Raw genomic sequence first — 13,214 nt, 5'->3', positions numbered from 1 at the left:
GGTATCACCGAGCGTCGTTAATAGCGTCCAATTTTGGATGGCAATCTGCCTAGCCGTCATCTATGCAAAGTAGCTCTTCCATAACACACCCTCAAGGTCCTCCAGTTGCTCTTGTTCAAAAGCCTGAGGTCACAGTTAGTACGGATCGTAGTTCGGTTGAGGATGAAAACTTACCTTGACATCAACGTGCCAAGTATCCTGGCGGGTCTTCTTGAAGTCTGCGAGAACAGTCTTGACACTCTTGCCAACCATGCCTGGGTCGGCTGCAGCCTTCCTAGCCAGGGTAGCCAGTACATCAGGCAACCAAGCTGGCGGAGGGCTCTGATATGGGAAGGCTTGAATAAGCGCACCGAGACCTAGCACAGCTGCGTGGCGCGTCAGGACAAGCTTGCCTTGCTCTGTTGTCGGCGTTCCTGGATTGCGCTTCTTTGGCAATGGATTCTTGTTGAGTTGCTTGGTGAACTTCTCCTTGAGCGTGGAGACTTGGCGGTCGCGGAATGCTATGGGCGAGCAACGAATCATGCCCGATAGAGTGGTGGCAGCACCCATGCGTACCTCGAGCTGAGTATCTGAGAGCATGGCAGAGACGCAGTCGAACATGCTCTGCTGCTGCTCCTCGCTCATGAGGAAGAGTCGGCGGAAGTAGATGACCTGAATGTTGATCAAGATCCTAAGACGCTGATGCCAACTTGTTGCATTGCGTCCAATGCGAATGAGAGCAGCGATGAAGTCTGCATCCTCACCTTGGCGATGTGGGATATTCGGTAGATGGCGGAAGACGTGATACGCTAGCGACTGGAGTTCGGGGTCTTCCTTGATGTCCATCATGTGTAGCAGCTGCTCCATGAAAACGTCGGGGAAGAACTTGACAAGCGACGTACACTCGTACGATGATAGCGTAGAGTCAAGCCAGAGTAGAACCGTCTTACCACCTGACGTGTATGACGAAGGTGTCTGCTGGCCTGCAGGACGCTCCTGGCGCCAAACCTCGAGGCGATCGAAGACTTCAGTGATGGTCTTGGAGAACTCATCTGTAGGTTGATACGGGCGGACACCAATCGAAGAAGCGTCTTTCTGAGCCTTGATAAGCGTGTCGACATCCTTGTATGATTCGTGGTAACGCGTCCTGAAGATGCTCGCGATGGTCTGGCCCATGGCCTCTCGCACACCCTTGTATGGATGGTCGAGGTGCTTCATGAAATCCTCCAAGATCGGCTTCTCGAGACGGAAGTGCCAACCCGCGTCACAAATACATTGCGTAAGCAGATGTACCTTGGAGCTCTCTTTGAAGGCGGCGTTGGACTCCATATCAAGGCGGAAGCTCGCTAGCCAGTCGACCAACGGCCATCCTCGGCGTGGATCCTTCGATTGCAACACAACATGAAGGAAAGTGGTCCAGTACCCAGAGTTTTCTGGCGTCAGACCGTCCTGGAAGATTCCACGCACAATGGGGAAAACGTACTCCCACACCGCTTCACGCTGATCTGCCTTGAGATCTGGTGCGCATGATAGTAGTGCGGCCATAATCTCGGCGGTGGCGCGGTGCTGATGCTTGTCGCTGCCGTCAGCGTATACGGATTGAGTGAGGTCCTTGATGTCTTCGAACGTCGCCTCTGTTAGGCCGCAGAAGACGAGGTCAAAGGAGTGAGTCAAAACCATCGCGCTTGACATACGGAACCTATCAGCGCTGTTATCGCGTGGCTCTTGCTTCATGAAGGCGAAGTAGTTGGAGAACCAAGATCGAGTCAGGTGCTTCGCGATCTTCTGACGGACGCCAGATTCGACCTCATCGTATGATAGCTGCGGTGCGTTGGGCTTGAATGCGGTCATACTCTTGTTCCATACAAGCCAGCCAGGATAATCAAAGTCGACATAGTACTTGGCTTCTGGCTGCGCAAATGATGCAAGGTACTCCTCAGTCCAATTTGGATCCTCTGGCCTAGTCGGCACCGAGATCTTATCTGGGAGCTCTTCTTCGCTGAGCAAGTACTTCTCGTAGTCGTGTCCCGTGATCGCACGGGTCTGAATGACCGAGTACAAGCCGATAAGCGCACCAGCATAGAGGCCTCTGAGGCTGGGATGTTGATCGATGGATCCCTTCGCGACGAGGTCGATCATCTCGTCGGAAGCAATGCTGTCGTAGCGCATTCCCAAGTTGACAATGATGGCGGCGGTCCTACTGACCTTCTTCCAGTGCTCAGTATTGGCGATATGTACAAGCTCCTTGGACAGCTCAGACTTCTTGCCCTCGATGCGAGCGCGCTTCTTCTTGATGTAGTCCCGACGCTTGGTGACCTTGGTGTGTACACTGTCGCCCTCGCTAGAGTCGATGGCGTATGCGATGGCCTCTACAACCTCCTTCGGCAGGATAACCATGCGCTCCATTGCTTTACCCATGTCCATAATCTGGAACGTGGCGTTGGTCGCAAGCTTCTGCACTGAAGGCTTATCGGCACCGGTGACCTCAATGAAAGCTTTGATGAGCTTGGGTGTGAAGCGCCAGTCGCGGCTGATAGTCTTCGCTAGGCTGCCAAAGAGAAGTGTAAACATGGCACCCTTGATACGAGGGTAGTCGCTTTCGGCCACAGCCTTGACAAAGGCATCTAGTAGAGGTGGGATGACAAGGGGCCTAGCGCCCAGCACGCACTTAACGGCTGATTCGTTGGCTGTCTGCGCCGTGCGTCGGATCTCTGTGTAGACTGAGATACTAGATTCAGCGAGATCAAGCAGCAAGATCATGTCGAGATCTGTCTTGGGTCGCGGATTAGCGTTGTGGCGTAGTCGCTGAAGATGATAGACGTTTGCGCGTCGAACCAGTAAAGGTCGTGGATACTGCTTTCGCAGTCCGCTGAACCTGAAAGGTCGCTCGTCATTCTCCAACAATCGGGATATTCTGTCAAGCACATGAGCAGACCGCTCAATGCCAACATCGATGAACCACGACCTGTAAGCATTGTACAGAGAATTGAAGCAGGGCACGTCATCGGGCTGCTTCTCAATCAAGAATTGATGCACGTTGTGCAGCATATGGCCAACCTGTCCGCGAAGGTCGTGGATGAGATTGTAGTTGTCATCGCCACGGCGCAGCGGGTAGCCAGCTTCGTACTGGAACGTAGGCTTGACCTCTTCATCTTCGGCTTCTCCAAGGCCAGCGTCGTCGTCGATGCCTTCTGTATCCATTGCATCTGCATCAGAGTCGTCATCCGACTCGGCGCCATCGGTGACTTGGTCATGTCGGACATCAAATAAGACTGAGATACCGGAAATGATCAGACGTAAGAGAACAAGGTTACGAGAGACTTCATCAGACCAATCTTTGCCGGTGCCTTCGCGTTTAATCGGTGAGTCTGGTTGCGTAAGGGCTTTGAGTGCCTTCATGGAGTTGTTGGCGTGAGTCTCGAAAAGCTTGACAGCGAAGTCAATCTCCTCGGAGCTCGGTTTGTGCCACTTGATGTTCAGCTTCTTAATATCAACCTGCCTACCCCACGACTCTGTTGACAAGCCCTGTTCAAGTTCGTTTTCCTCGTAGATGGAGTAATCGATGGTGTAGGTGCATGTAAGGTTAAGTAACAAGTGATGAATGAAGTTGGAAACATGTACAGTGGGCGTACCGCGGCACTTCTGCTGCATGTATTCTGCAATTTCAAAGAGCTCGTCCTTCCATTCAAGAACTGCGTCACCAACATGGACAACACACATGCTAAGAATGCAGAGGTTCCAGACAAGCGCACGATCGCGTGGGAGCACCTCGGCGCCTGTTGTTCGCGTCGATCCCGCGCCAATCTCATCGATTTCAGTCCGGATACCTGCCAAGAGATGGGGCAACAGACGCTTCAGAGCTTTCTCAGGGTTGATCTTGACAAGGCTGTTACAGATGAATGCAATTGCGTCTTTGGCTTGGTGAACAACATGGTTCGTGATGAAGTTCGCAATCTTGTCGAGCGCAATGTCGTAGAGCTCAGGAGAGAGGGCAGCAAGCAGTGGCGTAAAAGCAGCAGGTAGTTGGTTGACCACATACTCTTCAGGGGAACCGCTTCGGACCCTAGATGCATCTGGCAAATTCTCCAAAAGCGTAAAGACGCGACCAAGGAACGTAATTAGGAATTCGTTGAGCCCAGTCGTTGACGACCGCAGGATCATCGCCTCATCCTCGTCACTAAGCTCCTCGTCGTAATTGATCTCAATGTTTCCGTTGGCGCTCTCTAATCGTTCGACTTGTGAGGTGATCCACTCCAAAGCAAGCCCCGTGTTACCACCAGCGTCGTCCATAGGTGAGGTCGCTCCGTCTCGAGAGGCCTCGTCACCCGATGCCTTCTTGGCCTTTGTGAGATCCTGGAATGGGATAAGGTAGCACACACCCTGGACGTACTGCAAAGTATGTACCGTCTTTTCTAGGTCGTTGGCATCAATGCCAGGGAGCGCAAGCCCGAGCACAGAGGTAACGTGGCACCGGAAGCCCTTTGTCTTGGCCATAACCTTGGAGAGCATGTGCAACGCCCGTATAGACGAAATGGTGCGATGCACCTCAACGAGTCCTTGCATTGCGGGGTAGATGCGCTGTAATGCCCCTGGGAGAATCAAGTTGGGCTCAAGGTGTGCCAAGCTCTGTAGAGTAGACAAGGCGTATTGCACGGCTTTGTCGCTCTTGGAGAAGATGCCCATGAATGTGACTTCCCGTAAGCAGAGTACGAAGCGCCTCTTGACTGCATCGTTCAGCTTCCTCTCCTCCGGCACGTCCATCTCACCACTGTGCTCTCGATTCCACCGCAGCACAAAGATATCGGCCAGGTAGTATACGAACTGTGCCAGAGGTCTAGTCCAACTACCCGAATTGGATGGATGGAAGAAAGTCTCCACAGCCTGGATCAGCCCTTCAAGCTTGGTAAGAATGGAGTCAGGTTGCTCTGCGCAAGCGGGAGATAGCGACATGGCAATGATGCGGGCGATGTGGTGAGTCGATGGATGCTTCCGTGGGTCACGGTCAAGCATCACAGCTAGGCCTGCACCAAGATCGACCGTACTGCTATACGGCGACGTCGCCTGCCCAACTGGAATTTCTAGCAGCCGCAGGATGGCCGTGAAGATTTGAGACGATTGCTCGCCGGTAAATACTCCATACTGTGAGAAGGGCACATGCGCCGCACTCAGGTTGTCTCTAGATAATCTCGACAGTGTATCGATGTAGTGTGCGTCGAAGAGTCGCGACCGGTTGACGAGCGACCATAGATGGAAGAAGGTCGGGAGGTATTCTTGAGGCAGCAGTTGCTTCATGTCCTCGGGCGCGGGATGGGTTGGGAAAAGCAAGTTCAGCAGGCCCACAACCACGAACGCGTTCTCGCTGAAGGACGTGCTGAAGAAGGGCAGAAGCTCTTCCATTATGGCCGGTATCTCCTTGGGGTCAAAGTACGACTGCGCAAAGGTGCACATCTTGGTCAAGGTACGGATGTTGCGCTTCACGTTGGGCGGGTGTGAGCCTCCGGATTCTGAAGGCAGGACGAACATCTTCAGCTCTCTATACAACGGTCGCCAGTCGAGTATGAGGTCTTTGCCGGGTCGCAGGTAATGTTTACGCCTGTCCATGTGTCAGTCCCCACCTGTCATCCAAAGTCTAATGCTGGTGCCACTTACTTGGTCAAGACCATGAACATGCTCGCAAATCGCTCCGCCACGAGGTAATCCAGCCCCGGAGCCAACGCCAGCTCGTAGTAGAGCTTCACCAGCTTCACACGCGTGCTCCGGGGAAGATCGAACTTGAGCGACAGCCAGCCTCGAATCTCGCGTGTCCAGTGTACAGCGCCCGGCGCAAAGTCTCCAGCTGAGACGGCAATGTAGAGGTGCTTCAGACATGTGTTCAGGCTCTCTTCGCGATCGCTCTGGTCTTCTGTCTGGTATGGGAGGTATTCGAAGTAGGGAAATGTTCGCGGACGGCGCCTCTCATCTTCACCATTGACGCCGCCGTTCGGCTGCCGCCAGTCACTACCCGGTGAGGTGGCACGAGAGGTATCGGGGCCGGAACCAGTGTCGAGGGCGCTCATGAGCTGTGATATTCGTTCGCTGACCGCCATGGTGGTGGTTGTTGGTGGTGGTGGTTGACGTAGTGGGTGGGGGTTGTGAGGCGTGTGCCTAGGGCGCAGTGGGGGAGGATAGTTGTAAATGCGCAGTCATTAATGTACAGCTACCAATTCACAGTCGCGGGCAGACAATGCGGGTGGACTGCGAGACAAACAGTCAGCATGTGGTTGAGTGAACAGTGGCAGCTACAGGCTGTGCACTATAGAGTAATCACCGCACGTGGGTAGGAGTGGACTCGTGTGCGCGCTACTTACTCTACAAATGCGCAGTGTATAAAGCTTCCAGTTGTTGGGCGTGAATGCAGGTGGAGATGTAGTCGGGTGCAATGGTTGTCGGAGAGCGTGGTTCATGTGGGTATCCGGCGCCTCGTCCTGATGACATCTAGCTGGGAGCTCTAACCCTGCAGCCTTAGGCGAATGAGCGGCGGCAGCAACCTCAAGATCGTGGATCGTGGGGTCGAGTATCGCAGTCGCAGTCCAACTTGCACGGAACGGATAATTCGCCTAATTAAGCTCCAGAGACCCGTACGCGCTGCTGGGAGGGCAAGGTGCGAGGTGATTCATCACATTCGGACGAAACGCGCTATTATACCGTCGGACTTCCGCCAGGCACTCGAAGACGCGCAATACACAGAAGGCGACTACGCAGTAAGCTACACGTTTCCATCATCTTCTGACCTGCTTATTTTGCCTCTTTTCTGCCCTGTCCCTAGTTGCAGGGCTACATTCGTCCTCCATTCCTCTACCCACGCTTTCATCTCCTTGCATATTCGTCCCGATGCAAGGCTGGTTGCACGACACGCGACACGTCTGTTGCCTCGTACAGGGATCGCCTCTTGTGTCCTTTGATCCTGCAACACAGCATGTCGGCTGAAAGAATTAAATGTTTTCACATCTGTATGCTGTTTTTGACTAACTGAACTCCTCCAGCGAAGGATGGGTTCCTACTACGACGTAGACGCAATCCTTACCGACGCTCAAAAGGTACCATGTACTTTCGAGCTTACCGTTCCTGGCCTCGGCTATCTCGAGGGTAACATGAGCGGCGACATGAAGCAGGGTTCAAAAGTCGAGCTTCCACTATGGCTGGGCGAGATGCTTGCATTGAGGTAAATAACCATGTTCATAATATGCACATTCCATGTTTACAATATCTACAGTCAAAGTCTGAATACATCTTCTCTTGTAACCATCGACCCTCCATCCGCCCTATCTCCGCGCGTTCTGAATGCCCTCAAAGCTGACCCAAGAACCGTCGATTTACGAGCTCTCGCCCCACACTTCTACAATCTTGGCGCACGAATCCTGGAACTGTTTGAGGAGGAAGAGATGATCGAAGTGCTAAGCGATGTAAGTTCTGCTCTAGATTAATGCAACGGCGTCATGCTAACCCGCATAGACATTCAAGGCCAGGGCGGCTCTCATAGCCGATCAAGCCCATAATCCACGAGGTGCATTAGGCGAAGGCGCCGACTTCATGCGAGGCCTGGATGAGAACGAGCGGCAATGTAAGTGCTGGGCTAGTTTCGCCATACGACTGCTAACGACCGTCAAGTGTTTCGTGCAGCACACGATAGCGCAAAGGGCGTACGGACGTGGATGGCAGATCTGAAGAAGAAATGAAGATAGTCGCAGGATTGCACAAATAAGAGCTGCCAGATGGCTGGGCAGGAGAGGTGGAAGCATCGACTCGCAGGACCTTTGGAAAATCAGAATCGATGACTGCACGACGTAATGATGGTTGACAAAAGCGCATGAGAAGAAGCACAACAACATCAAAGGACGATTGTGACGCGTAGTTGTGAGGCAAGCAGCTGTTCGAGCCTACCTTCGAGTACGATACAATACCTCAAAGCAACTAGCCAGCGAATTGAAGATTTGTACGGTGTTCCATGTTTACCGCATTGCCGCACCGAGATTACTGTTTTGCAATAGTATAGCCAACTGCTCGGGCGGGTAGCCCAAAAAGACAGGCCCATTGAACACCATCTGCGGTACCAACTTCGGACCTTCGGGCTCTCTGGGCTGTTGCGGTTCTGGGGCGGGGGGTTGTGGCGGACGTTCTGTAGGTGGTACATGTGTTGTTGGAGCCCGAGGCTGCGACTGTGGCGGTAAACCAAAGTGTGATACTTCAGGCTGATGCGGTGTTTGTCCCATCATCGCACGGTGATCGATAGGGCATTTGCCAGTCTTTTGAGGTGTCTCGCCAATCGGACGACCAGTGTCGAGTGGCAGTTGTGGCGATGCTGTTGGTACAGAGCCCACCGAGGATGAACTCTCAGCGTTGGTGTACTTTGCAGGTATCGAGATGCCCCATGGCCGACTTGGTGATTCGCCAACCCTGACTTCTTTTAGCGGCCGGTCCCGATCAAAGTGTGCGGTCCTTGTCTCATCCAATGCATGCTCCTCTGACTCTTCCTCAGGTGGTGGAGTGCCATCGTTGAGACTTGCCGAAACAGCTGAAGCCCAGTTTTGCACCTTGGTATCAGCCTTTGCGTTGGTCTCTAGGTGAAGCTCTGCCTCCGGCTCTTCTTCGATAGCATCATCAGGATCTTCAGGAAGCCACACTTGGTGCTTCTGCCCTAAGCCCTGGATCATGTTGACCAGATTGCCATACTTGCGATCAAGCTGCTCTATGCTCTCTTGGTTACTCTGGAAGCGCGTGATGCAGACCTCATGGCTTCTCGGCAGCTCATGCTTGTGTTTCTCAAAGTATTTAGCCACCTCCTCAGGGTTATGTTGGTCGAGGAATCGGATGGGGCACACGGCAGCAGAGCCTGACGCCGCTACTGACGCGGTGACCGACGCAGGATTGTTGCTGCATATTTCAGCACGGATAGGGTCGGTGAACGAGGGACGTTTTGATCTTCGACCGCGTACGCTTAATCGGGACGTCGAGCTACGTGGAGTGGCAAGCGGGCTGCCTCTGCCACTACCGGATGCGAAGGGACAGGCGAGTTTACTAGGTGTTCCAGCAACAGTGAAGTCTTTCTCTATTGGTGACGTGGCTCTATTGGTCTGTATCTCAGGTAACGGGGCGGGTTTGTCTGCGGACGGACCACTCCATATTTTTACACTGCTATTATTCTCAGACGCATGCAGCTTGACAGCAGCCTCCTCGGCCTTCTGGATGACCAGTGCTCGGCTCTTGCGCTCTACATCATCGCTATTTGCCAACTGCTCCACCAAATTCAAATGTATCCGAGGTTGTTCGTCTCCAACGCGCTCAAGGTCTTGCAGGAAAGTAAGGTGGTCTTGCGACAACGTGTTGGGAGTGAAGCGTTTCAAAAGATCAAGATACTGTTTATCGTCAGCTGTGTCCATAGAGGTAATTGTGTGCTGAGATGTAAGGCGTTGTCCGGTTCAGTACATGATAATAAAAGGTTGTCTGTCAATGCCGCTGTGCAGCTGCAGGTCTAGAGCTAAAATGTATCATCATAGGATAGGGAGGTTTGCGAAAAGTCGCCACGTACCTGTTGCTTTGCCCACGAGAGCTTGCTTTCCAGCTGTTTTTGCTGGTCGAATAAAACCTGGTATTCTCCACTAAGCGCGGCAAAGCCTTCAACGAGCTGCTCAGCGAGCTCTGTCACAGTGTTCTGAGCCTCTTCAGCCATGGCAAGGTTAGTAAAGTGATGCGTGTAATGCTACTGCAGGGCAGAAGAGCGCAGCAATGATGACGCGGCAAGTGAGGCTCGCAGTCGGGAAAGAAGAAAGAAGAACGGAAGCTCGGCAAAGACTATAGCTTCGGAAGCGACGGTTAGTCCGCGCCACGCTTAGTCACACCTCACCAGCCACTCACCGCTGCAGGAGCCACCCGATGCTCCATTGCTTGGGAGTCGCGTCAGGGCTCGCTGCGCCTTGAATACGTTACGTAGCATCTTACCACTGGCATCGATTCTTATACACCATGATACCCTGACTGTTGTTCCACAATTGCATCGAATCGCTCCCCTCGTTAACGTAGAAAAGCACGTTGCACTCCTCTCGATATTTCGAAGCTCCTACCCTACAGACCCAAGCCAAGCACCTCAACAATATTCACCATGGGCTCCCTCCACGATTCCCGTATACACAAGTGGTTTGCGACGTCGCCGCCCGTCGCATGGACAGTCAGGCAGCTACGAGAGCTTCTTATTGGGTCGCTGAAGCAAGGCCCCATTCCGCAACATGTTGCGTTTGTCATGGACGGTAACAGGCGATTTGCGCGAAACCACCATATTGAGACAGTCGAAGGACACAATCTCGGGTTTGAGTCGTTAGCAAGGGTATGGGTGACTGGCATTCAGGTGTCGCAATATTATGCTAACATCGCTACCAGATCCTCGAAGTCTGCTACAAAACTGGCGTCAAGGTTGTCACCATCTATGCATTCAGCATAGAGAACTTCAAGCGCTCGAAGCATGAAGTTGATGCGCTCATGTCCATGGCAAAGGTGAAGCTGCAACAACTGGCTGAGCACGGAGCTCTGCTGGATCGCTATGGTGCATCCGTCCGAGTGCTGGGGCAGCGCGAGCTCATCAGCCCAGACGTACTGGTGGCTGTGGACAAGGCTGTTGCCATGACAGCACACAATAAGAAGTGCGTTAACTTTCGATCCATGAAGAGTATTGCTGACCATGACCAGAGCTGTGCTCAACGTCTGTTTCCCCTACACGTCACGGCACGAAATCACAACCGCGGTCATGAAGACTGTCGAGACGTACAGCACGCCGATACACAACCTGCCTACCCCCTCTAAGCGAACCTTTTCCGAATCGCACATAACCCAGACTATTCGCAAGCAAATGCTGGAGGAGGATACGGAAGGTGTAGCGGAACAGTCTGATTCGCGGCCGGCGTCGCCCTCGTCCAAGGAAGCGACTGCGGCTGACGATGGGCGTTCCTCGTCAACTTCGACCGCCATCAACTCGCCTGAGAAGGATGACTTGCATAATGGGCCGACATTCCTGGATCCAGAGTCAATTAGTGCTCAAACTTTGAACGACAACATGATGACGGCTGACGCCCCGCCCCTCGACCTGCTCGTTCGTACCTCTGGTGTTGAGCGGCTGAGCGACTTCATGCTCTGGCAAGCACACGAGAACACTTCTATCGTGTTTCTCAAGTGTCTGTGGCCCGAGTTCGATCTGTGGCAGTTTTTGCCTGTGCTTGTAGAATGGCAGTGGCAGCAGAAGAAGCTGCAGGAGGAGCAGCAGCGGACTCGTGGGCGACCCAAGTCAGACTGAGCGCATCCAGTGCAGCATATGGCGCAAAGCCCTCGCAAGCCATACAACGAGGCAGATCTGAACTTGAGCGAGCATCAAAGATACCCAAGACAAAGCATTCTATTCGTCAACCACTATTCTTTCCACAGCAAACCATATCTTGTAATACATGTCGATCTCGCACTATCGTGGCACGTGTGCATATGCGCAGCTAATGGCCCGCCCATGTCTTGACCGTTTGTGGTTTGCGACCGAACATGCGACACCGCGGACATGCACTAGCTCGTTCTTAGCGCACCGAAGAGCTTCAAACGTCATCTCACCCCCGGAATAACAACCGCTGCTAGGGAGCTCCAGCCGGGATGTGAGCTGAACATGACTTATAATCCGCGCGTTCCGCAGCACCGGGCGGCCATGGCAGCTGTCGTCAGATCCAGAGCATGTAACCTGATCGTGCTTATCGCCCAGTGACACAGCTTACGCACAGGTACCACTTGTTTGGGCCCGGCTACCGACTTCTGAGATAGACTACTTCTTATCAGCAACTTGTTTGGAAAATCCTTGATTTCCTTATAAGCAAGGCACCCTCGCCTCTAGTAACCAGTGCCAATTGCTGGTGCAACAGCAGTAGCGACAACACCATGAACGCCCCAAACCTTCTGACGATACCCATTGAGTTGCGCGAACTCATATACGGCTTCCTCTTCAGCAGTTACACCATCCGACATGGCTTTAAACATGCCGGTGCCCCTAGCGACGACGCAGAGCCTTCTAATCGCATAGCGCTCCTGCTCAGCTGTCGCCAGGTCTTCGCCGAGGCGCATCGCCATCTTCCACTCAACTGCACTCTAGATTTCCGCGGCACAGAGAATCTACTCGAAACACTCCTCTCCGTTGATCAGAGCGTAGTGACGCGACTCCGCCACGTTCGAGTTCGTGCGTATCCTTTCCCGTTGTACTCCTCAGGGAGCTCGCAATACTACCCTACATACTATGCAGCGAATGCCTTTACACTGCTCCCTGGTCTTTGTCTGGATACGTTGGTTGTAGAGGATTGCTGGCATGGTTTCGGTCTGGGTGATGCTTGGCGAGATGTCACAACTTACTTCGACATCGAGACTCTTCTGAACAGCGACGCTTGGAAGGAACTGACGTACATCACACCATGTACCGATTTCATTGCCTCGGGCTACGACCATCGGCGCAAACGGTTGGCGCAACCCGAGAACTGGGATGCGCTTATCAAAGAACGCGATGGAGAGAAGTATGGCGCAGAGGTCAAGATGTATATCGTTCCTTATGCGCAGCACACGGCGACTGGGGACGAGAAGACAGAAGACGGGCGCATAATGCAGCCATGGGCAGCAAAGCCAGGCCACGAAGTCAACGAGAATTGGCGCATCGCGGGACCGGAGCAGGACATGAAGGGCGAGGTGAGGATTATCGCAAAGAGAGGCAAGAGGTCGAGAGCTGTACAGCTTGGGCTTGCCGGAAAGAGGACCTGGGAAGAGTTGAAAGGAAAAGAAGCAGGCGGCTTTGCTCCTGAAGGTGAGCAGTATTCCGAAGCGAGTAATGCGACTACAGCTAGCTTACACAACGCAGGATGGATACCGTACCACAATGACATGGCCGATGCAGTTGGTTGGATATATGGGGGCCACGGGAGGAGGATGCAACTCGCAAACGCTGCCTTACACAGCTGACTACATCGATTCACAACGCAGCCTGTCTACGCGCCTTGGATGTCAACCACGCCAACTCACACCTGAGGGTGGTAAAATTAGCGGCCCCATGGTGGCTTTGTAGATCCTTGTAAGCATTTAGCCTATCTGTACCCGACACTGGGGTGCGACCAGTTTCATGCCGTACACGGATTCCCGGGATGCGATGTGGCGTGGTCCTTACAAGTCGGTCGAATTGCCTCTACACGGCGCGCTGC

General features: G+C 53.3%; 5 protein-coding genes across 5 annotated transcripts; 3 read left to right on the top strand and 2 right to left on the bottom strand.

Annotated features, from left to right (window-relative positions):
• Positions 1-60: 60 nt before the first annotated feature.
• Positions 61-6,065, bottom strand: CC77DRAFT_1012841 (hypothetical protein; the record flags this gene model as incomplete). Its single annotated transcript, XM_018523797.1, has 3 exons — positions 61-123; positions 175-5,572; positions 5,629-6,065. 3 exons carry the CDS (start codon positions 6,063-6,065, stop codon positions 61-63), a joined length of 5,898 nt encoding a protein of 1,965 aa, XP_018381104.1.
• A 650-nt stretch (positions 6,066-6,715) lies between these two features.
• Positions 6,716-7,831, top strand: CC77DRAFT_431889 (DNA replication complex GINS protein PSF3). The gene is made up of 4 exons (XM_018531653.1): positions 6,716-7,180; positions 7,232-7,421; positions 7,471-7,579; positions 7,627-7,831. Exons 1-4 carry the CDS (start codon positions 7,008-7,010, stop codon positions 7,692-7,694), a joined length of 540 nt encoding a protein of 179 aa, XP_018381103.1. The 5' UTR covers positions 6,716-7,007; the 3' UTR covers positions 7,695-7,831.
• A 136-nt stretch (positions 7,832-7,967) lies between these two features.
• Positions 7,968-9,685, bottom strand: CC77DRAFT_945778 (hypothetical protein; the record flags this gene model as incomplete). Its single annotated transcript, XM_018535043.1, has 2 exons — positions 7,968-9,371; positions 9,545-9,685. The coding sequence occupies 2 exons, from the start codon at positions 9,683-9,685 to the stop codon at positions 7,968-7,970; spliced, it is 1,545 nt and encodes a 514-aa protein (XP_018381102.1).
• A 429-nt stretch (positions 9,686-10,114) lies between these two features.
• On the top strand, positions 10,115-11,296 carry CC77DRAFT_945801 (dehydrodolichyl diphosphate synthase; the record flags this gene model as incomplete). The annotated part of the gene is made up of 3 exons (XM_018535044.1): positions 10,115-10,336; positions 10,390-10,649; positions 10,696-11,296. The coding sequence occupies 3 exons, from the start codon at positions 10,115-10,117 to the stop codon at positions 11,294-11,296; spliced, it is 1,083 nt and encodes a 360-aa protein (XP_018381101.1).
• A 310-nt stretch (positions 11,297-11,606) lies between these two features.
• Positions 11,607-13,068, top strand: CC77DRAFT_431788 (hypothetical protein). Its single transcript, XM_018531652.1, has 2 exons — positions 11,607-12,823; positions 12,878-13,068. Exons 1-2 carry the CDS (start codon positions 11,917-11,919, stop codon positions 12,976-12,978), a joined length of 1,008 nt encoding a protein of 335 aa, XP_018381100.1. The 5' UTR covers positions 11,607-11,916; the 3' UTR covers positions 12,979-13,068.
• Positions 13,069-13,214: the final 146 nt, after the last annotated feature.

The sequence above is a fragment of the Alternaria alternata genome, assembly GCF_001642055.1.
Source record: "Alternaria alternata strain SRC1lrK2f unplaced genomic scaffold CC77scaffold_24, whole genome shotgun sequence".
Classification (NCBI taxonomy): domain Eukaryota; kingdom Fungi; phylum Ascomycota; class Dothideomycetes; order Pleosporales; family Pleosporaceae; genus Alternaria; species Alternaria alternata.
Note: the sequence above shows the minus strand (reverse complement) of the source record. Positions and strands in the feature narration are given on the sequence as shown.